The sequence below is a fragment of the Cyclopterus lumpus genome, chromosome 4 (assembly GCF_009769545.1).
Source record: "Cyclopterus lumpus isolate fCycLum1 chromosome 4, fCycLum1.pri, whole genome shotgun sequence".
NCBI lineage: Eukaryota > Metazoa > Chordata > Actinopteri > Perciformes > Cyclopteridae > Cyclopterus > Cyclopterus lumpus.
The window spans coordinates 15,395,749-15,419,409 of record NC_046969.1 but is presented as its reverse complement, the minus strand read 5'-3'; the positions used below and the strand labels follow the sequence as shown (position 1 = coordinate 15,419,409).

The 23,661-nt window shown below is 40.5% G+C and overlaps 2 protein-coding genes across 2 annotated transcripts in view; one reads left to right on the top strand and one right to left on the bottom strand.

Moving 5' to 3' along the window:
• Positions 1-5,265, top strand: part of nr5a2 (nuclear receptor subfamily 5, group A, member 2) — a 59,007-nt gene extending 53,742 nt beyond the window's left edge. Inside the window, exon 7 of the mRNA XM_034530744.1 lies at positions 5,018-5,265. Within this exon, the coding sequence (XP_034386635.1) occupies positions 5,018-5,265 (248 nt within the window). The remainder of the gene's footprint in view (positions 1-5,017) is intronic.
• Positions 5,266-9,051: 3,786 nt separating this feature from the next.
• LOC117729391 (adhesion G-protein coupled receptor D2) overlaps positions 9,052-23,661 on the bottom strand; it is an 84,232-nt gene continuing 69,622 nt past the window's right edge. The window contains exon 24 of the mRNA XM_034530400.1: positions 9,052-9,189. Coding sequence (XP_034386291.1) covers positions 9,052-9,189 — 138 coding nt within the window. The remainder of the gene's footprint in view (positions 9,190-23,661) is intronic.

The following is a 23,661-nucleotide window of genomic DNA, read 5'->3' as shown; positions in this document are numbered from 1 at the left end:
CCCCCCCCCCCCCCGAACATGGAGGCGTTGTATCTGAGAAAGGGAATTCACCAAAAGGGACTTGGAGGAAAACAAGGAGGCTGAGATCTCCGGGGAGAAGGGAAACTTGTTTGCTGGCAAGCTTAGATAGATGAGGGAAGCAGAGTCTAGAGGAAAAAAACAGACACACACAGCCACGTGAAATGCTGTCAGTGGAATATTGATGTGAGCTGCTTTGTGTGTGTGTGTGTGTGTGTGTGTGTGTGTGTGTGTGTGAAGCTGTAAGTACTGTTAACCATGCGGCAATGCGGCCATTGCCCCTTGCCCCGTGAACCTTATTTGCTTTGATTGGCCTTGCTGCCCTGTTTTTAACACCACACTCATACACACTCACACATCCTAATTCCCCCAAGTGAACACACAGCTCTGCTTGGAGCTTATGGTTGGCAGTCCTCACTTTGTCCCGGCAACCCACCCAGAGTCAAAGGTTATTGGGTTCTGCTCTTTCAACGCCTCCGTCTCTCATTGGAGCAGAGCTGTGAGGCAGATCAATGATGAATAAAGTAGCAGTTGACAATGTTGACTTGATAACAATCCAGTAAGGTGCAATAAAGAGGACATGGGTTCAACTCCTCGTTCTTTGAAGCGCCGTAGTAAAAGGTGCGTCAGCTTTGATAGTTTACGCTCGTATAAACGCCTGTGAAAGTCCCTATTGGACGAGCAGGAGCCCCCAATTCCCGCCTATACAGGAAGTGACCAGTTTGTCTTCCACTCACGTTTAATTGGCCAAGTTTACTGACAGCACTTGACTCAATAACTGTTTATGACCCAAGAGCTTTATGTGTTGTTTTTGGACAAGGCAGGAAACATATGTTGTGAAGTTTGAAAGGCACAGTGACGTGGCAGCATGTGACTGGTTTATTGATTGAGAGCACTAAAGTGTACTCTGTGAGACCATGGTGTTATTTTGCCGTGTTCAACATGACAGCAAGACGATATGACTGGAAATAGGTGATAGTGTGATGACGAAATAGCATGATGGAAAATAGAGGTGTGGATGTAGTAAAAAGTATTTCTGACATCTCATACCACATGAGTTTTTTTGTATTCATAAAACATGACCCTACAACAGCAACGCATTTTTGTCTTCACTAAAGGTGTTTTAACTGATTAAATCTAAGCAATTATAGTTAACTCCAAATGTATCAAATTATCATTTATGTGCACAACACATAATCAGCCCTTTCTGATTTTCTTTTTTCCTTTTCTTTTTCACCCCTCTTGTTATTACAATTTGGCTCAAGTATCAGGTCTTACTCACCCTAGGATATATTACCAGGCTGCCTACTGCACAGTTCAGTATGCTTGAGCTTCTTAAAGCCGTACACACAGTGATGCATGTTTGCTTGAACTTTGACACCAAGTGATGTTTTTTAAAAAAAAGATTCTGTTTTTCACACCACAGTGTCCATTCTGTGAGGCATCAGTGAGATCAGAGTGTAGAAATGGAGCGAGTATTTGCATGGGTGAATGTGCAGTGTGTCTAAATGCTGTACGTCTCCCTGGAGCAGGTGGATTGCAAGGGGCTGCGAAAGAGTGTAAAAGCACATGCGGACACACACACACACATGCGCGTGCGCTCACAGCACAGAGCAAATCTTGTCTAATTAAAAAGCACAGCAGTGATTTCAGGGGCTCTGTGATAGAGAGAATGGATGTGTGTGTGTGTGTGTGTGTGTGTGTGTGTGTGTGTGTGTGCAGGTCGTTGGCTTCAGCATGATCGCCCGTCAAAAGAAACAATGTATTCTGCGGGACCTCAGGGTTTCCATTTGAGTATTCAGACGCGGCGCTGCAACGAGCTGTGGCTGTTTTATGTGAAAAAAAAAAAAAAGTTGATAATTAGTCCCACAGTGACTGAACAATGAGATGGAGAGCAAAGGGTGGAGAGGGGGGAGGAGGGTGTGTGTGTGTATGGGGGGGGGGGGGGCTGCTTACCACACTTAATGCTCCGACCTGACACTGTCTGGGAATCATTGATCAATTGTTTCTTTTGGTTGTTTTTTCGCCCCCCAAGCCTTTTCTCTCCTGCCTTTGAATGATCAGTAAAATAGAATCAAACCACTTTTCTGATGTGATTAGCAACCACATTAAGCAACATTTCTCATCAACCAGAGTGTTTTTTATTTGTTGTTATTTATTAGCAGGTATCGTAGTATAGTAGGAGTAGGTATCGAACTATTGTCATTCGTGCTTTTTCTTTTTTTTTCGGAAGGCCTCATTCCTTATTTTTCAAACGGGACTCTGGTAATAATTAGCAATTAAAAGGCTATTCTTTTGCCTGACTTTCCACTAATTAGCTTGACAGAGACATTGGGTACTAATTCTCTGTAGTCCCCCCATCTCCCCACACCTAACATCAAACTCTCCTCCACATGCATATACACACACTCTTGCGCCACCCACAAACACAGTCAAAATCTTTCTGAGCAACCATGGCAACCCCTTATATGTTTTTGGCTGTGATCTGGGCTTACCTTGTCATTTTGCTGCAGACTCTGACATTGCTGAATTTATTATATTGCAGCATGACATGTTACAACAGAAGTAACTTGGCCTTTCTTGTATCAGATTCCATTACACAGTTTACAGATGAAAGAATCACCATGCCTAAAAAGTAAATTTGTAAAAATATAACGTATTATCCGTAATACTAAATTTTTAGACTTTTTGTTTTGTGTTGCATTTGAAGGTGTTTCCCTTTAATCTTTGTCTATTAATCAGTGGTTTGACCGCATGGGTCTCACTCAAATAGTTTTATGGCAGAAATGATTCCTCAAATATATTGTATTGCAAAAACTACCAGGACTGTAACTGAGACACTGACACTGGGGTCAACACAGTGTTGTTTTTTATGGAATGTGGGGGTTTAGACAACTTCTAATGAATTGTATGTTCTTCAATTAAAAACTTAACACATGATGAGTATTAAAGGTTTAAAGGGGAAGTTAATGGTAGAACTAATCCGAATCAAGTTGAAAAATAAGGGGTGAGGGAAGGTGCAGTGGAAGGTTGTGGACTTTATTAAAGGACTTTTTGAGCAACTCAGAAACTTTTATTTCCATGTATTTGTGACATTTTGTATATTGTGCAAATAAGAACAAGTCCATTATTTTTCTTGTTGACCTGCGTAGGACGCCTGTGTGTTCAAGCCTAAAGCCCTCACTCCACTGGGTTAGCTTATGTAAGGCTATATCAATGTGTCTTGGAGGTGCTGGTTCAGGAGTCTGATAGCGGGTCAGACAGCTGAGTGGCAGCAGGAAAAAGCACATGCCATGTTTGTTTGGAGCCTTCTTTGTCACCGACCGCACCCCCAACCCCCCTTTTCCTGCCCTCCTCTTGGCCTTATTTAGCCCCCACCGTGTCACCCAGAGGTCACGGTGATCACGCACATGCTACACGCCAACTCACACATACACAGGCAACACAGGAACAAACAGACAGACACACACACACTCACATACATATTGTAATAGCATGGTAGAGTGCATCATAGATGGAAGTGCCTTCAAGGACCTGCTTCTCATTCTCTAGACCTCATTAGCTGCTGATTTATCTCCCCCTCCTCCCTCCTAATGCTCTGGGTGGGTGGATGGAGTGTGTGTGAGTGTGGGAAGGGGGTACCATGTGAGACATATTATGTGTATTTCCATGGATTAGTGTCTGTGTGTGTGTGTGTGTGTGTGTCTGTGTGTGTGTGTGTGTGTGTGTGTGTGTGTGTGTGTGTGTGTGTGAGAGAGAAAGGCAGACCTTTAGCGTTAAAGATGGTATATTTTAGTGTGGGTTGGTGTGTATGTGTTGGTCTGGAGGTGTCAACTAGACACAGGGACTCTGTCATTCCACATTAGCCCACTGTGAGCACACTCAACCTGGGGTCAAACAGATTAATAAAAGATCACACATGCACACACATACACACACAGAGCTACTATCTGATTAAATATTCTGCAGCCCTGCGCTTCATAATCATGACACAGTACACACAGCGCTCTTGTTCACCATTATCCATTTAGCACATTTTTGTCTTGTCTTGCAATAATCTGTTCAAACCCCCAGTGAGCTTATTATAGTCAAGGAGAAGTGCTTATAGCTGCGCGTAAAGGTAGGATTTTTGAGAGATGCAAAATGTATTTTTGACAAGGAATTAATGGGAGAAATATGAATTCACGTGCTTTTATTGTACCCTGCAGTTAAAGTGATTACTGTTTCACACAAAATTTATGCTCTTTTAAACACTAAATAGATATATTTCTAATGATAATTACAACACATTCTGTTTTGTTGTGATATAAAAGACGAGGTGAAGACGTTAGGTTAAGGAGCAGCTCTGGTTCTAATATGACTGCACTACATAATTTATTGACTCCTGGGGAATAAATCTCTTGGGTGGAGAACCATTTTTTTTTTTGCCTTTACCTGATTCCCTTTACATCGCCGTCTCAAGAGATGATTAACAGGGGGAAAAGTGGATGGAGGGATATTTCGTCATGCGTTTCATTTTAAAGTCCTTTTCAAAGTAAAAAAACAAACATGTGACGTTGTAGCACTGTCCCCTGAGAATACATATTCCAAGCTTTTTGTCTTTGAAATATGAATCATTATGACCCATGCATTTGTCTCCATGAGGATACTGTGGCACTATAAAACTGTCTTGAAATATAGTTTCTGCCATAAAGAACTTAAGATGAGACATGAAGGCAGCTGATGTTTAAAAGGTTGGCCAGTACAACTTGCCTAAATATAGGAATGGATATGCACACAATCTAAGCATGTTGAGTGATTATATTGACGTGGACAAATGTTGCCTTTTGAAACTCAATCAGCGGTTGTGTGCGACACGATGGCTTGTAATTATTGGCCATTATTTCTATGTTTAGGCTCTGTTTTTCACTTCTTTGTTCCTATACTTCTCAACAGCACCCACATAGCTTGCTTATTAAATGTAATCTCATCTAACCTCTTCATTTGCTGGCTCCTGTAGATGTAAAGAACCTGGAGAACTTCCACCTGGTAGAGAGCGTCCAGGAGCAGGTCAACGCAGCGCTGCTGGACTACGTCATGTGTAACTACCCCCAGCAAACAGACAAGTTTGGCCAGCTGCTCCTCCGGCTGCCAGAGATCCGAGCCATCAGCCTACAGGCTGAAGAATACCTTTACTACAAACACCTGAACGGCGACGTGCCCTGCAACAACCTGCTCATTGAAATGCTTCACGCCAAGAGAGCTTAGGAGGGGATCGCGTTGCCCATAATGCAGCTGTGCAGACATCCTGAGTTTTGCTGCAACACAAAAACTCTGAATAACTGAACCTCCAGCTCAGACTTGAATGAGAGATGACCTGGTGGATGGAGAGCAGAGAGTGTTAGCAACTCTTGTCTACATTAAGATCATTTTGATTTGAAGTTACAACTTGGAGTACAGAAGTGGACAAACACACATGCATAGAGACATAGAGACTTGTGTGCACACACTAACAGCATATGGATCCCTTCATTGAGAAAAAAAATAAAAATAAAAAGTCTGAATGAACTGCCACATCTCCTCAACCACACAGAAAAAAGACAAAACTGAAAGGAAAAAAGAAAAGAAAAACACTTGAAAAAAAACACTGCATTTGCCACGGGATGGGATCTAATCGCCTGTACGAGCACAGACTATAAAGACTGGCGGGCTGCAACTTAAAGAATTAACAACCCTTGAGTGTTTTAGAGCTGGTGATATTGTGGGAGGCTTTTTGTGCTGAGAAAGGAAACTGATTAACACAGTCCATCTTTCAGATAGCTTTGAGACTAGAGTGGTGGCTTATTTTGGTCGCCGATCCTCCAGTGTGCTCTCTCTCTCTCTCTCTCTCTCTCTGAAACCAGCTTTTAGCTGTCGTTGGTACTGTGAAGACAAATGGAGAAGCAGTTAACCAGGCCAGGGAGTCTTACCTACCTTCACATCTGTTCTTTGAACTCACATATGATGCCTGCCACGGCAGCTCGATCGAAATTAGAAATAAACGTCTAAAAGAGGAAGATTCTTTAATGAACAAAATGATAAATAGGCCAATAAGAAGAAAAATACTATGATGTTTTCTTTTCTCATGAAATGGTAGTCATTCGCTTCTCATGGTCACCTTGTGGTTCCCCTTTCTCATTCCACCACCCCAAATCATTTTAAACAATGTACCTCAGAAAGACCAGTGTTAAATAAATTCAATTAAATAATGTCAGCTGAAACAATTGTATTTATAGCCCTTTTCCTGCAAAAAAAGAAGAAAAAAACTCCTGTTTTATTATTTCATTACAACTGGAACAAACAAAGTGTGATTCTGGAGACGGAGAAGGATTGATCCTGCCTTTGTCCGGGAAGACCAAAGCTTGCTGCAGAACAGAAGAAGGAAATTACAAAAAACCTTAATAATCAGTATTATAAGACAAAAAAAAAAAGATTTTTGATGTCACAGTTCTGTGAGTCTTGCCTTATTTCATTACCATGCTAGATAACCGTACAGATGTGAATGGAAATATGTACAAATATATATATAAAGTATTAATGTTGTAAAAATAAAAAAAGAATAATTCAACAGGTGTTTACATTAATATGGTCATATGGGAGAGAACTGTGATGAAGAATAAATTGCAAAGCAATGATTTCCTAAAAAATGAAAACAACGAAATGAAAAAAAGATCCCTCTGGTTTGCTTTCTTTGGTGTGTGTACAGTGTTTTGTTTTTTATTTGTTTTGAGCAGTACTTAAATGATGTCGTGAGACACTAAAATCAAAAAGGAATCACACTTAAAATATTAATTTCTATCTGTGTCTGCTGGCATTCAAACATTTGTTTCTTAAGCATTGCTGTAAAAGGATTCCGTTTTCCTTTCAACCTTTTTGTAGACTTCTTTTCTTTTTTATTTACAGTGCTTTGACCTTTTTTTATGTACAGTATGTCAATGGTTACGCTTAATAATGAAGATAATTTATTGCGTCTCTGAGTTTCCATCTTTGTGTTACATGACGTGAGGTGTCCGCGCCAGAATAAATTTGTTTACTGTAGCATGTTCTTGTTTTGTTTCCACAAGTAGTTCAGTGATGCAGGTCTGGAGCAAAAATAATGACCTTTCAAAAAAGGGAGAAAAAATATATCACCGTAATTTCTTTGTCTTTTAAATGTTAATGCAAGTCAGTACCTTGAAAAGAAAATTGTATAAGCAAGTATGTGTGAAAGATGTTTGTGCCACATCAGTTTTTCTTTTCAACCTGATCTGTTCTTTCCGGTTTGCTCTTATACCAAAGACTGCATCTTGTCCTCTGTGAGCTGTGACTTCTAGTATTGCGTCCAAAATGAACATAACTGACTTATTTTATTTGAATCTTTCTTAAAAAGTGGCACCCTAACTTATTTTCATGTGGAGTTTTTCACATGTACTGTAGTTGTTGTTACTGGGGTTTTTCTTCTTCAAAATGTCCCAACACTTGCCTCCCACAACAACCTGTGGTGTTTATTTGTTTACCTGTCAGCATTTGTCAATTACTGTAAGTCATAGAACGATCAAAAGTCTTTCGATGGCATGTATAATGTACAGAAAAATTCCCTTAAAACCCCATGTCCTGGTCCTGAGCTCCATTTTCTGACACCTCATTAACCGTGTCTATCGATCAGACAATCTTTTATCACCCACTTTTTAAAATTCTGTGTGTAGTTTCTGCACCTGCCTTGGACGTCCTATGACACACAGGTGAACTCTGAACCGCACAGGCCGTACAGTCACGCACATCAATATAGTGCGTGACTTAGATCAGAAGTCCCATTTTTTTTACTGCATCGTGGATTAAACTGCTGCAGTCCGGCTCCAATCCCCAACAGGAGCGTGTCCTGAGATGAAGTCGAGTAAAAGTTTGGAGAAACAGTTTTCTGACACTTCAGCTGTCAGAAGTTAATGGGAATGGTGTGAAATCCAACTGTTTGCTTTACAATCTGTAACTTAAGAGTAACGATCTACAGACCTTTATACAGGATACATACTTTACCAAGGACTTAAACAATGACTATACCTTTGTGCATTCACATGCTCATGCATGCTGTCATATGTCACACATGGATACACGAAGGATCAAAATGCTCTTTCCCTCCCGCTTGTCATGACTTTGCCCCTCCTGCTGACATTCTAGTTGCCCCTATCACTGCCCCTGCCATGGGGAGTGTCTCTCTGAGGCTAAATGAATTTTCCTCATATTTCAATAAATAATTATGATGCTTATAACACCAGAATCTCGCTTCCTGCACACACTAACGCTGTCCAGTTCCATTATATGTGTTTTTTTCTTTTCTTGCAGGGAAAAAATGAATAGCTTGAATAACATTTTAGTAAAACATGCAGGAATGAGATCAGGTGAGAATTCAGTTATTTTGCTTAATCTTTTTTTCCCATGCTGTTCTGGCCTTTATTTGATAGTTTGACAGTAGAGGGACGGGAAACCAGTGGAGACAAAGGGAACTGGCATGTGATAAAAATGTCCACCTGAATCCAATATCACACTAATGGGTCACATATATAACCCATCACTTAATTCATGTAACAGACTGCCGCACACTTTACTGGGAAATTTACAGTAACACTTTCACAAGCAAATATACAGCAAGTGAAGCCATGAAAGAGAATATACCATGAAATATACCATGAAAAACAAACATAACAAATAAAAACAAACAAACAATGAACTTTCAGTGAAACCTCAGAAAATTAAGTTAAGATTTAAATCAGAATTGAGGTATTTAGCTTTCATTATCATGCACTGGAACTTTAAAAAGTTGAATGCAGAATGAGTCCCATTCTAGATATCTGAAAATAAGGTATGCAACACTTCAAAACCAAATGTACCAAATATTCCTGCATCTCCACAGTAATCACAGCTGAACGTTTGTTAAAGAAAAAAGCGCTCGGACAGAAAGAAAACATTTCACCAACTCCGATTAAAAAAGAAATAAAAATGAATCACAATATGAAACTACAATCACGATCAACATCCGGGTCAGTCAACATGGACGAGGCCGTAGCTTTTCTGAGGCGCGGGGCTGCGAGGGAAACAGGAAGCTGTAAACTCCAGCTCCATGGGAACATGAAGACTGCAACCAGCCGGCAAGGCATCTACCTCTGAGGGAGGAGGCTCCTGGATGGGAGATGGGGATTGGTAAGCAGGGAGTGTCAAGTCAAACTAGGAAAACAATATCTACTCACTACTGTAATAACAGTAAATACTGAGGCCATAAAATGCACTTGTGGATTTAAGAGAGGATGGAAACATGTTCCACTTTGTTTGAGGAGAAAGTTAATTAACAGAAGGCAGTATTCTTAATTATCGTATAATTAAAGGATTTGTTAAAGCACATTTTGTCATTGAATTTGTTCACTAGTCTAAATGTTCTTATTTAGAAATACAGCCCCTGTAATTGGTTGAATTGTTTTATAGGACAGTGATCTTCACTGCGTGTGACTCTTGTGTGTGCATACCGTTTTCATTTGAATCTTTATCGAAGACAAAAACTGCAGTTTATAGGAAAACTTCCATATACTAAACAAGTCTTTTTAAATAGATGAAATAGCAAAATCTCACCAACCTTATTGAATTCAAAATATTAAAATTATTGAATTCAAAATATCAACCGGAATTACGGTTTTCAATTAAAGTCTTAAAGATTGTTTTTTTTAACAATTGTATATCAAAAGCAATTCAGATTTAAAAAGCAGCTCGGTACACGTTTCAACCTTCAACAGCACAAATGTTGGTGTTAATACAAATTAGACCTACATATTTTACTGAAACGGATTTTTGACACAAGGTTAATGAATGATCTAAAGACCTTCACTTTTTTTAACAGGTAAAGTCAAATGAAAAAAGATTTCACATTGTTTTGACATAACATCAAACTCGACTGACTGATCAAATGTCAAATTACAGCGCCACAAGGCCATATTCCTTTAAATGATCTGAAAGAATCACAGTGGAGCAGAAACTGCTGAAATTGTTTCTGTAAATGTTTTACTGTCTCTTGTATTTGTAATAACAAACCACACTTTTGACCTCTATTCTTTTTTCTTCATGAAGCAAATGATATGAGGGAGTATTTGATTGCTGAGGTGCCGATGACAGTGTGCTCGTGCAGCATTAAGGATGCTGGTCACAGCCGAGGCCAGCTCCATCCCCGGCGCACAATCCTCACTTGGAGCTTGGCTTGCAGTGCCTGGCCTCTTGTCTGTAAATGTGTTAAAACTGCTTTCACTCGGCCTGAATTTGTATTAATAATGTATATACATTTATCCACGGACTCTAACAAGTGCAGCCTCAGGTGAAAATACTCAGAAATGCATGCTATGCGCATCCCCGAAGGTGGACATCAGCTCCAAACCGACCAACTCAAAAGATAACCACACAGAGAGAAAGGAAAAAATAAAACACGAATGAATAACTTGCCAAAAGCAACATAAACACACACACACACTTTTTTTTAATCACACACACACACACACACACACACACACACACACACACACACAGACACGCACACACACACACACACACACACACGCTGCTGTCAGTTTCTGAGCAAGTTTTCCTTTCCGTCACACAAACAGCCCCTAGTTGTGTCTGCCAGTGTTATGTGTGAAGCTTTTAAACTCTGGAACCACATCACTCGTGTTTACAGAGATGTGCTTGTATGTTTCCCTGCATTGTCAAAGAGAAAGAGATTGAGGGCACAAGAAAAAACAAAAGCATTTGGAAGTGTTCCAAGATTGAAGAAAAGGTGCAACTGAACACTAGAATAGGCTAAATGTGTCAGGCAGAGCCGGAGGCTCAGGAGTCCTGAGAAAAAAGCATAACCAGTTTATATGAAATGAACACACACCCAGCGCCACATGGTGGCAAAACTGGTGGAATAATCAACATCGCATCAACCAGTGACTTTATAATAGATTACAATGTTTGAACACAACAACACACTTACTGTAAATTAAATCTCAATTCTTCCTTTTTTTTTTTTACTTTCTACAAGCGAGCAGCACAAGTTTGAACAAAAAGTACCTGATTCTGCACGTCATCAAGTTGAGTGTAGGCTACTTTTTCTTTTTCTTCTCACCTCAGTATTTAACAGCTCTGTATTTTGTACTGCTAAACCAAGAAGTTACCTCAAAATAAAAAGACTCAATTAAACATTATTGCATAAAAGCACACCACCAAAACAAGCTCTGCCACTGCTGAGAAAACTCCATTTGTAGGCAGTTATGCAATAAGCACTGACCATCTTCCTATTGTTGATTATTGAGTGACCATGAGTTAGTGTCATGAATCATACATCATAAATCATTACACAAAACAAACTATTCTTATTTTAATCTGATATCAAAGTGTTCATAAAGCAAGCACTGATGTAAAATGCATTTTATTTAGATCGTGCCTTGTATTTCACCATGCTCTCGATGTTGATGGTTGTCTGAAATGAAATAATATCTAAAACAAAGGGAAGAAAACATTTATTGATGAATAAAATGGTTAATTCATCCGTTTTTGAGGGGTAGAACTGGGGTAGGCTCACAGGTGAAGAACTAGCGAGAGAGAAACAGCACAAATCTTCAGAGAGGCAATTAGTTAACTTTCTAATCACTTATACTAAACAGCAACTGGGGGACCCATTGTTTGGTGGCCTGATGGACAAACTTTAAAAATGTAAAGATCAAATTAATAGGCTAGCATTGTTAATGGGAACACTCACTATTGTAATGCAAAAGCCTCACTGTGGCATGCAAAGCAAATACACTAAGGTTTGGAGATGGAATGGTTCGAAGGCCGCTGCCGTTTCATTTCAAAGCATGCATTATACATCATTTTGCATAAAGAGAAAGCCTACAGCATTATGATGGGTTTTTTTCCACGATGATTATCCTTTATTAGTCATTAAAAAGAGAGCGAGAGAGAGAGAAAAAATACAACTTTTAAGCACCTGAACCTCGCTGCCAGCATTCCATTAATTGCCTGCACAATGGGGAGAGCCTTTGGAGATTTTTCAATTTAAAAAAATGAGGAGCGTTCATTCAGTCATGCTCATGTTATACCAGCACTTAAATCCTACACAGCTCACATAAAAAAGGACTCAAGGTTGCATCCGATTGAAAGCCTCCAACTACAGCCACTTCAGAAATCCATTTAGCAAGCGGGGGGTTAGAACATCTAATTCAAACAGAGTCGCCCTGTTAAAACGGTTGCGCCGATGTCTTTTAAAAACACATACAAACACACACACACTTTCAGGCACACACTTTTCTCCTGTTTGTTTGGCTCTATTGTAGGAAAGATGAACCTGGCACATACTGCAGAGAGATGATACAAAGAATTAATCTTGCCAGACCTCAGCCAAGTGGCGAAGGTTAAGGCTTGACTGCACGTGAAATCTTGACCTTTGCTTGGAGAGTGACAACAAATGAGCTCCACGGGAACGTCGAAGAAACAGGAGCGTCTGTAATAACATGACAACCTGAATGTCACAACACTGTTCATCTGCTGCACGATCCCGGGAAAAACTATGTTTTCTGATGACAAAATTATTATATTTTTGGAAAAAACTTTTTAATTACAGGAAGAAGTGGAGGAGATCTAGTAGCTACTTGTAGGGTTGTGTATTGGCAAAGAGTTACAATTCAATATATGTCGAAATATTGCAATTCTGTAAGCAGGGGAATATATTGTGATTTTGTCATTGTATAAATACATTGCATATGCTATATATAACATTAGAGCAAAAAAATGGGATGTGCATTTGAATTCATCACAGTCCCGATTACATCCAACATGGTAGCAATACTTTTTCTGCAATCTGAGCCACTGTCTGACACAAATATGTGCATGTGAACTGTTAATTAAATATTGATACAGCATCACAACAACATTAAATCACGATTCTCAAGTGTGGTGCTATTTTCATCACGCCGGGAGTTTCATTTGTTGAGGATCTGATGACAGATCATTGCGATATGAATGCTTGAGCCACTCTGTGCCATTGCATTTGTTACAGAATATTTACATTTTTCAAATAACAGCCCCCGGAGAGTTGCTTTTACTCATATTTGAACTTTAACATTTGAAAAGTAGCCATCAAAACCCCCACAACAGAATTGCCAGGATAAGCAACTGTTTTCTGATGGTTTTGAGCATGTAGTTTTGCTTATACCCATATTAATTATACAGTTCTGCTTGTGAAACTGCTGTTATTACTGAGGGAACATTGAAACACTTTTATTATCACTTCTTCCCAGAACAGACTGCAGGCTATTAAACAACTGTATCAGACTGTCTCACACTCAAAAATAAAGCTTTTGTGACAGACGCTTTAAAAAAAAAGAAGCAAGCAATAGGAAATCGGCTATTTATGTACTTCTCTGTAAGTTTCAATCTGTGACCTAATACCAATTGTTTGGAAAAACAAAAGTAAAAAGGTTCAGGACCTGCGAATAGACTGAATCATTTTCTTTGTGAAAACATTGTATTGATTTTTTTTATAACTGAAGGTTGCTACATGCCCCACCACAACACTGCATTTTAATTCTAGTCTTGTACCTAAAGCTAAGTATGAACTCTACATAAATGTTTAATGTTGGGGAGACCAGATTTGTGTCCCCAGATGTCAGGTATTACCCACAAGTTATGGTGTGAGCAGATTGTCCCAACAATGCCATTAACACAGTGTAGACACACACACACACACACACACACGCACACACACACACACACACACACACACACACACACACACACACACACACACACACACACACACACACACACACACACACACACACACACACACACACACACACACACACACACACACACACACACACACACACACTTTCTGGCTTCTGAATATCTTCCGACACATTCAGTTTTTCAAGATAAGGTCTGTGTGTGCTCACTTATAATGAAATTTAAATGTACGTACAGCATGAACTGGCCTTTTGACCATCAACAAGCACACACACACACACACACACACACACACACACACACACACACACACACACACACACACACACACACTCAGACTTTTTGGAGACTGGACTGAGTGGTTTTCTGTGTTTTGGGTTCTTGGTGCTGTGTTTTTCTTCCTGTATGGTGTTTCCCAGTCGCTCAGCCCCTTATTCCCCTCACCTGAGCTTCTCCTCCCATCTCTTCACCTGTACTACTCCCGTCGGAGTTCTGCCTTGCCCACCAAGCCTTGAATTTAAGTTATTTCACCAAGTTACTATTGCCTGTAGTCTCCTGCATTTGGGTCCACCTGCTCCACTCTTCATTACTATTCCTCACATTATTGAGCTGAGAGGCCCGTGTCAAACAAAGGTAGCAAATGATTTGACCAACAATGCTTTTACTAAAGACTGAATGATTTCCATCAAGGCCCTGTGCAATTTTAACCAGATGCCTGAGGAGGTGATGCACAGTATCTAAAAACACACCACTTAATGTAAGAGTTTTCAGGGGCCTGGCTTTACTCCCAGACCGGCTTTCAAATCAAGAGCTTTTGTTTTTTTCCTAAGTGCCACATAAATGTTGCAAAGAAACAAAGAAAGAAGTACATCTGTATCAAAAATTGAATACTCTATATCCTTGAATGTACCGCATTCCATACCGATGACCGAAGCAAAAGATTCAGCCTCAATTAAGTGCGTGTCAATGTGTGTCTCTGCTAATGTAAACATGTGTGTGTCCACAGATGGATGCAAGTATCTGTCTCTAGGTCTGTTAGTGAGATCAATATCAAAACCCTTTGGAGGACTGAATCAAGCAGTTAGAAACTTTCCTTTCATCTTTCCCTCCCACCATACCTCCTTTCTTTCCTTCTCTGTTTCAGAGCGTCACAGACAACTGCTGGCAGGCCTTCGGATGCAAACAGCTGTTCTCAGATTGTCACTGTGATGAGAAACTGATTATTTAGTCTGCTGTCCCTCCTTTGGGACAGCAACAGTTTCTGTGAGCTGCTGAGGACTCTTGAGAGGCTAGGTCCTTTGCCAGAGGCAGCAATAACACTGTAATAGAGGTTCCTATAAATGAACATCACAGACTTAAACATAGTGGTGAGAAAGGAGAGTGTGAGCCCCAGGAAAGACCTTTTGGGAACATAACGTCAGCATCTGTTTGGCTCTGCCTTAGAGAGGCCAGGGGTTAAGTGTAACAGGGAAAAGACTGTCTCTCATCACCTGGGGTTCTAAGTTTGTCGAGCTGGTGCTGATCAAGCTATACCTGACAAGGCCTGGCTCCACTCCACTGAATCCTTAATGTTCACCTCTATTAAATCAATAATGTTAACATTTGATTGTTGCGGTCCTGTGCTTTCTGGTTATGGAGCTAACAGGAACAATGTGTGTGTGCACGCTTGTGTGGCTGGACCTCTGTTGAATATCATTAAAAGACCTGGTCCTGGTTGCTGAGGCAGCTGCAACCCACACAAGACCATGGCCCAGCACTAAATGACAGTGTATATGTGTATTATATGAATACCATATTAATTCAATTCAATTCAATTCAATTCAGTTTATTTTATATATCCCAATATCACAAATTACAAAGGGCTTTAAAATCTGTATATATACGACATCCCTGTCACAGGACCTCACATCAGATCAGGAAAAACTCCCAAATAATAGGAAAAAAACTTTCACGGTGGAAAAAGTGAAGAAACCTTCTGGAGAGCAGGGAGAGATAAACACTATCTGCTAGGTTAAACATTAAAACCCCTGCTCAGAGTGTGCGTATGTGTGAATGTAAAACAACAATGGGCATAATAAAGCTGGAAAATAAAATGCAAGCTGATAATCTCCAGATAAATAAAGGTTAAAAAATATGCGCTATCCATTTTGTAACTATTTTCTTTCTTTTTTTTTTACATCAGAATTGGTGAAATAAAATAAAGACAAAAAGAAAACAAAGAATACAAATGTTCTGTGTCTAATAGAGGTTCTAATGACAATAACAACAACAACAAATTAGCACATTTCCAAACACAACTCTTGAAAACAAAAACCCATAATAGATGGAACAGCATTGTTGAATTGACCTCCAGCACCCAATGCAAGATTGACAGCAAGTGGCCAGTCTTCTGGTAGAGCTCAAGTTAACTGGCATTTGACAAGTTCTCTCTCTGGAGGTGTACCAGAGCCTAACGGTGCATATCAAGCTCAGACTCTAATGTGAGGTGAGTGATGTAAGGTGAGGTGAGGCTGTGTGAAGCCTGAGGCTCAACACCAAAGCACAGGTCAGAGATCGGATCAATACTGGCTCGGCCACGGTGGAATGAGGATGGGGTGGGAGGCACCAAAGAGACGCTTCTATTTGGACTTTTTCATGCATTTTCTTCAGTGGTCAGAGACACCAAATTAGGCGAGGGGCATAAAGTGTATGTGTGTGTGGTCGGGGGGATTGCTGGAACCACATCCATCTTCCTACTCTTGCACTGTTGCAAAGCTATCCACATGACACACACATACACAGACTGACGGGAGAAAATCATACCAGCCATGATAAAGTGCAGGTGAATCAAAGCCACCACTAAGAATGCATGGGTCAGGGTTTTTTTAATACCCACATCCAATTGCCCGTTATGAGAGCCGATCCACACCACCCAACCAGCAAAGATATATCTAAATCACAAGCAGCAACTTTATGAATTATAGGAGCACAGTGGTAAGGAATGAGCACCATGGCACTTGCTGTGTGTGTGTGTGTGTGTGTGTGTGTGTTTGAGAGAGAGAGAGAGAGAGAGAGAGAGAGAGAGAGAGAGTTTTTCTGTAAGTTAGTAATAACTAACCCTATAACCAGTGATATTTTAGAATAAACTGACCCCAACCTGTACAACGTGCGGGTTGTGGATCAACCTCACATTTCTAGTCACCACCTCATATCTGAACATTATTCAACCATTTCCTATCCACTCTGAAACCACTTTCATTAAAGCAAAACAATTAGGCAAACACGTAAAGTAATTAATAAGCACCAGCACCCAACAGTACAATTGTTGCCTTGTAATACCAAGCAGTTGTATCTTACCAATATTGTCATCTTGTCGGTGGGAGGACAGACACACCCAGTATAACCAAATCAGAAACAGACATCCACAACTGATATAAATGTCAGTTGGAATTTGTAAAAACTCATAAATAATGGATGCACCAAGTAGGCAGGGGAGCATCTTCAATGAGCCCAGAGTGCCGAGTACGCTTTCTCATCTCCAAACCGAGGAGCCATCTTAATGACTGTGCCCGGAGACCTGGGGGTCTCCATCAGCGCAACCCCCCACGCCCCCATTTCCCCCAACTACACCACCGGACCCCACCCTCGTCAAACCCGTCCATGCTCCCTACCGCCACATATCGTACAGAGGGGAACATGAGCTCTTAAATTAAACATTCACTTCAGCGGCTGCTGCCTGTTTTCGGCAAATCAGCGGAAAATGAAACAAACAGGGTGCATCAGGAAGATCCATATGTGTGCAATTGAGACGTAATTTAGGGGAGAGTGGTGGGGTCTCTTAAGTGTTGCGGAGAACAAGAAACGCAAATAATGTCATATCTCCTTCTTTTTGTTTTGTGGATATAAGAGGCTGCTATCCAATGTTATCTATTCTGGCATGTTGGAAGAAAGAGTAAAAGGTTATCTTTGCCAATGCAAAGAAGAAAGGGAGGGACAGCGGACAATGAAGATAAGACGTGTTTGTGATTGTTTCCATTAGTGGCGGAGAGAAGAAGTGAGAAAGATGAAACATTAGAGAAGTAGAGGGACAGCTATTTTGTTGAACATAATGGCACTGGGCTCCATAGCATCCTGCATCATCAGGTCACCTCTGGGGAAGGATAACAGTGGATGAGGTAGCGACCACTATCCCCCTCTCCTGACCTGAATTCAGACAGGCAAACAGGAAATTGCAGACAGGAAGGAAGTCATATTTTTCACAGCTGTGCCCTGGACATGGCAACATTGTGTGAGAGCTGCATTATCAATATACGTAAGCAATTTACTCAAGATGTCTGATGTCTGCAACAAACTGTTCGGTATCACACACAACTGGAAAAAAATGACAAGACAGGCAGAGTGAAGCTGGTTTTGAATGAAAATGGTGGACATTGTCTTTTCCTGTTGCCATTAAAAAGGCCCTTTCCTGCACCAGCGATGGATAAACTGTTTCTTTGTTTTTGTTCTTGGATGAAGATCAAAGCACCAGGTCCAGACTCAGGGCTTGTGATGTGTCAGGGTGCAGGGATTTATATGGCACTTGCATCCTACGATACTCATCACATCTGCAAGTCACAGCGATAACTCAGATTGGCAGACTGCACAGCATTACATACAGTATATATGCTGTGGCCGAATAGCAACAGATTATACTTTTTTAAAATTTTTTAAATACATTTTCTCTAGACAAGGTCTCAAGACTCTCCTCTCCGTTATTGATGAGGTATTTCACTCATCAGTGCAATACCCTAGAGATGTACCAACAGGAACATGCACACTTTTTACGCGTACAGATGAAGAGGACATGATCAATTTCTCTTTCAGCCAAAAAGGGTGGTTCGACTGGGCTGAGATGTGGAGGCTGTGTAGATGGTGGGGGAGGCGGCCCAGGGCCCTACAGGAAGTGATTTAATGTCCAAAAAGACATGCACTTGTTTTTGCTCCGTCTCTTTCCTGTTGTGTTCTGATAGGGACTTCCTCTCCCCAGCGGGGATGGATACGGGTGTCATCCGTCCATCCATCCTACCCACTCCCACCTCCACCCCCACCCCCACACGGCGCACGGAAATATCGTTCTGCTGCCATCCCATCCCCTCGTCAAACTCTTTGGAAATCAGAGCAAATGGTCACAAATAGTGTTTGTGTTTCTGTTATATATGTAGTTGGGCAGATGGGGTGGACACTTTCGACAGTTAAGCAGTTTAAAAGGTTAAATCTTAAGATCATGACACCAACCAGAGGAGGTAAAGAGTCAAGAGGTGAGAGGCCATGAGGAAGTAGACATAACATTCATGTTTGTAACTTGTGTGCATCCCCAACCAATTGTATCTGTATCTGTATCTGTATCTGTATCTGCATCTGTGTGTGCGTGTGTGCGTGTGTGTGTGTGTGTGTGTGTGTGTGTGCGTGTGTGTGTGTGTGTGTGTGTGCGTGTGTGTGAGCAATAACCTGCATGTGCACTATGTATGGGTCTCAACCCCAGCAATGGTAACACCATGATGATCTCTTCCTGTCTGCCTCAGTATCTCTGAGACCAACTCCCTTCCTTTCCGTTAAAACACACACAGTTACACGCACACGCATGCTTGTGTGACCATACTCTGGGCATCTCCTCTTGAAGACATTCTTTCTCTATCCCTAAGCCTCATCCAACCCTGAACCTGGTTCTAACTCCAGTGACCTTGATAATAATGCAATCCATCATAAACACTAGAAACATAACCTACTGTCAAGTTGATTCTAATGTCTTAAAGAAACAGTTTAAAGACACATTTACATCATAGGCTTTACAAAGGTAGTATAGTATTATTTTAGTATTCATTAGTTTGTTTTCCACTCCCGGTAACTTGTTTGTGTAGAGGCCGTCAAAGGTAAATCTGGTATTTGCACACTTTCCTAATCAGTGTAAATAAACATACCTCACCCAGAAATTATGGATAAACAATCAATCAAAGAAGTTCCAACTTTCTATCTCCACTAAGAATTTTGATTGAAACAAACAGATATTTAACAATAAATACTAATTCAAATTAAAAAGGATAAAAGTTGACTTTAAAACTTTTCCTATGGATAAACATTAAAACAAAGTGATGTTTGACAAAATAAATAAAGAATCCAGTGATATAATTCAATAACATCATCATCCTTACTATCATATTTTATTGCAGGCTGTCATAGAGTTGGTTAGAGTAGATACAGTTAATAAATAGACTTTACTGATAGAAAAATGAATTACTGCGTGGGTGTGTGGATCAGTGACCACCCCACGCCACAAAGGTTATTTGCTCTCTTCTCTGTTGAGCGATTTAATGCTGACTATCGCACGCGCACACATGCACACACATGCACACACACACACAGTGACCCACCCGCCAGCCTCCTCTCTCGCTCATTCACCCCATCTACCAACACACTAATGAACTGTCACTATTTCATTTGTGCAAACACACACAAACACACACATGCTCACATAGCCACCTACAGATGGAGGAAATAAGCCCAGCGCTGCCTGTGTCTGAGGAGGATGTGAGGTGCGGTGATGGCACATTAACGATGGGACCCATGACAGCAGTACGCATCGGCCTCACTGAACAAAGCATGCAGCCAGTTTCTAATTCAATGAGGATTGTTTAAGCGAAACAATGGCTCTCAGCCCCACTGAGGGTTTAGAAAGGGTGAGAAAGGTGAGTTTGTCAGTGGATGTGTTTCTGTTTTAAGGTACGGATGATCCCGTGGGTTTGATTAGGGCGTGGATGAGAAATATCGCTATTGTCAGCAACATCCGCTGTTGTTCAGGTAACTAAGAAAAAGATTGACAATGAGTTGGCTGGAAGGGAAATACTCATTATTGTACCATAGCTACTATTTCAAGGCAATATGACTCATATACTGAATGTTAATATTTAAGTACATCATTTTGGGTGCCATTCTCATCCAGAACATCCAAACCGAGTAGAAAGGAAGACTTTGTGTCTCTGAAAACATCCCGAGCTCATGAGTGCTGCTTTTGACATTGTGGTGACAAGGCAGTCTCACTTATCAGTGGACCAGCCATAATCAATTCAAAGACACATATCTTGCACCATATACTAAACAACATGGAAGTATCAGCTGGATGCATACATGCTGCACAACATTGTTCTGAAGGTATTCAGATATTTATTAAAAAAAAGGGCATTTCAAGAAAAAACTCAAGCCTTCGCGATGTCAGAGATCTCAGCACCACTCTTCTTACTTTTGCTGTAAGAAGGGTAGACAAAATAACTGTGTAATCCAAGAGAAATAAGTTCAGTAGCACACTATAATTATGATGATGATATATATATATATATATGTATATATATATATATATATATATATATATATATATATATATATATATATATATATATATATACTGTATATGGGGGCTAAGCTATGTGGCCTATGTGTGTGTGTACGTTTTCACTGAAGCATTTGCATTCCTCGCAGCCAATTTGGTCTATGCTAATATGGTCCACTCATGCAGAGCAGTAGGTCTTAATGAAAAACCTTTGGCTGGTGATCAGTGCTATTGATCAGCCTGAGCCCCGGCTTTAAGCAGGGCTAATTGATCAATCACCACTGGTTGCTTTGGATTAATGGAACATGACTGGTGCTCCCCCCCAAGACCCACCGCTCATGAAAAGGCATGAGTCGGTGTATGTGTGTATTTGTGGGTGTGAGATATAAACACTTGATTGTGCATATGTTTATGTGGATAAGTATGTGAGAGAGCAGGAGTGGAACAAGTACTAGTTTATATTCTCTGTGAAAGGCCCAATGTGGCATTTTACCATAATACACCAAATCTCTCTTATACATACACATACATACAAGTTGTATGTGTGTATATATATATATATATACACAAAGGCCTCGATTTACAAATTTGTGTTCATATGTTGTAGTTTGTCACCTCAATTCAATTAAATCGTACACACGATTTTGAAGGGGGGGATTTTTCGTCTTGGACTTTTTGGAATGGTAACTCTTTCAGCTACATGACCAGATCATAGTCAGGTGGGCACTGCCAGGTGCATGTGTGGCATGCCAAACACACTTTTGGTAATTTCCTGGCCAACTTAATTGTGAATCGTCACTGGAGGGCAGACTTTTCCTGACTCATAGCTCTTCTACTCTTACTTGGTTTGAAGGCATCGCCTCTCCTGACAGGGGTAACAACACCATGTTTGAATTCCAGCCTGCATGCACAGCCCAACATTGTTGACAACAGAGATGGGAATATTATTATATTATATTATTAATAGAGATCAAGACCCAATAAAGAGCTGACAGCTTAAAAAACCAACTCCTGAAGATATTCTGCCACTGCAGAAATACGGAGTCGTTCCCCTCTGCATCTTAGAATCGACACATTTCCACACCTCTCCCCACTTGGTGCACAGAAAGACGGCGTTGTAATGGGTGGGTGCATTAGAGGCTGTGACAATCATGGCTCATCGCATTCATTACTATCGCCTTCTTTAATCACAGAGCTCTCCATGTCATGGCGCGGTGACAGTTTTGATCCCGATTAATCTCTCTCACATCATGTTGCTCATCGCAGCCACACATGTACCTGTAGGCTATTATCAATACAAATGTGGAGCTGCAGCCAGCCAGCCTCATTTCAAAATAAATAAAAAAGATGACATGCAGGTGAAAGACTGGCAGGAAGAGACGGTCATAAGGGAGTGAGAAATTTTAAGTGATACAAAAAAATCTCGCCTACATGCCTGTTTATGTGCAGAAGAATCTGTGTCGAATAATAAATCAAATTGACGGTTTGATGTGCACATAAGCACGTTTTTCTTTCTTTCTATGGGCTCTGTACTTGTGTACTTACTAAAGTGAAGGGAATATGTTCTTCATGGGGAAGAGTATAATACTTAATTTAACATTTACTGAAATTAAAGTAGAATTGTTGTTTTTCTTATGTTTTCCTAATGTTCAAGTTTACAAAAATCTTTTCAACTACCATATTAAAGCATTTGTCATGAATAACTTTCCACCCACATATGTGAATGTGTGTGAGTCTTTCAATACATTTTACAAGTTACAAAATGTTTTAAAATATGTTCTGGGAGGTTTACAACATTTCCGTGGTTTTCAGAGTGAGCCGTAGAGAGAAGAAGTGGTCAATGTCAGGCTCTCGTGGATCTTGTGTCAATCAGTAATCTGTGTAATCTTTTCTTTGATCACTTCATTTTTCATGTGTTTTTCAGGAATATGTTTACTTCAAAATGACAGTAAAATCTCAGACATCAGTTGGTAATATTCGGGAAACGCTGATATGTGCTAATGATCTGACCATTATTATCTTTTTACTACAAGTTATAAAACTAAGACGTTACTTTCGTCCACCAATGATATGATGGAAATGCAACAGGTGGAGAACTGTGTTTTATTGTACAGACATCTCTCCAGTGTGGCATGGGAGAATTATAATCAGTTCTTAAAAATACAGAGAGCTTTTGAGTAACACGCTCTAGCCTAAATGCTGTTCTAGAGAACTTTCCATACTGGCAAGAACTTGATACAGATATAATAGAATGTTTCATGTCAAAATGACAAGAAAAAGGATTAAAGTCATGCTTATTGTCTGTGTCAAGCTGCTGGTCCCATAGCTGACCAACATGACACCAGCAGTCCTCCTGCCAGGAAGGACTAAAGCACACAGGCCAAAACAGGAAGCCCCAACAACACACACACACACACACACACACACACACACACACACACACACACATACACCACACACACACACACACACACACACACACACACACACACACACACACACACACACACACACATACACCACACACACACACACACACACGCATACAG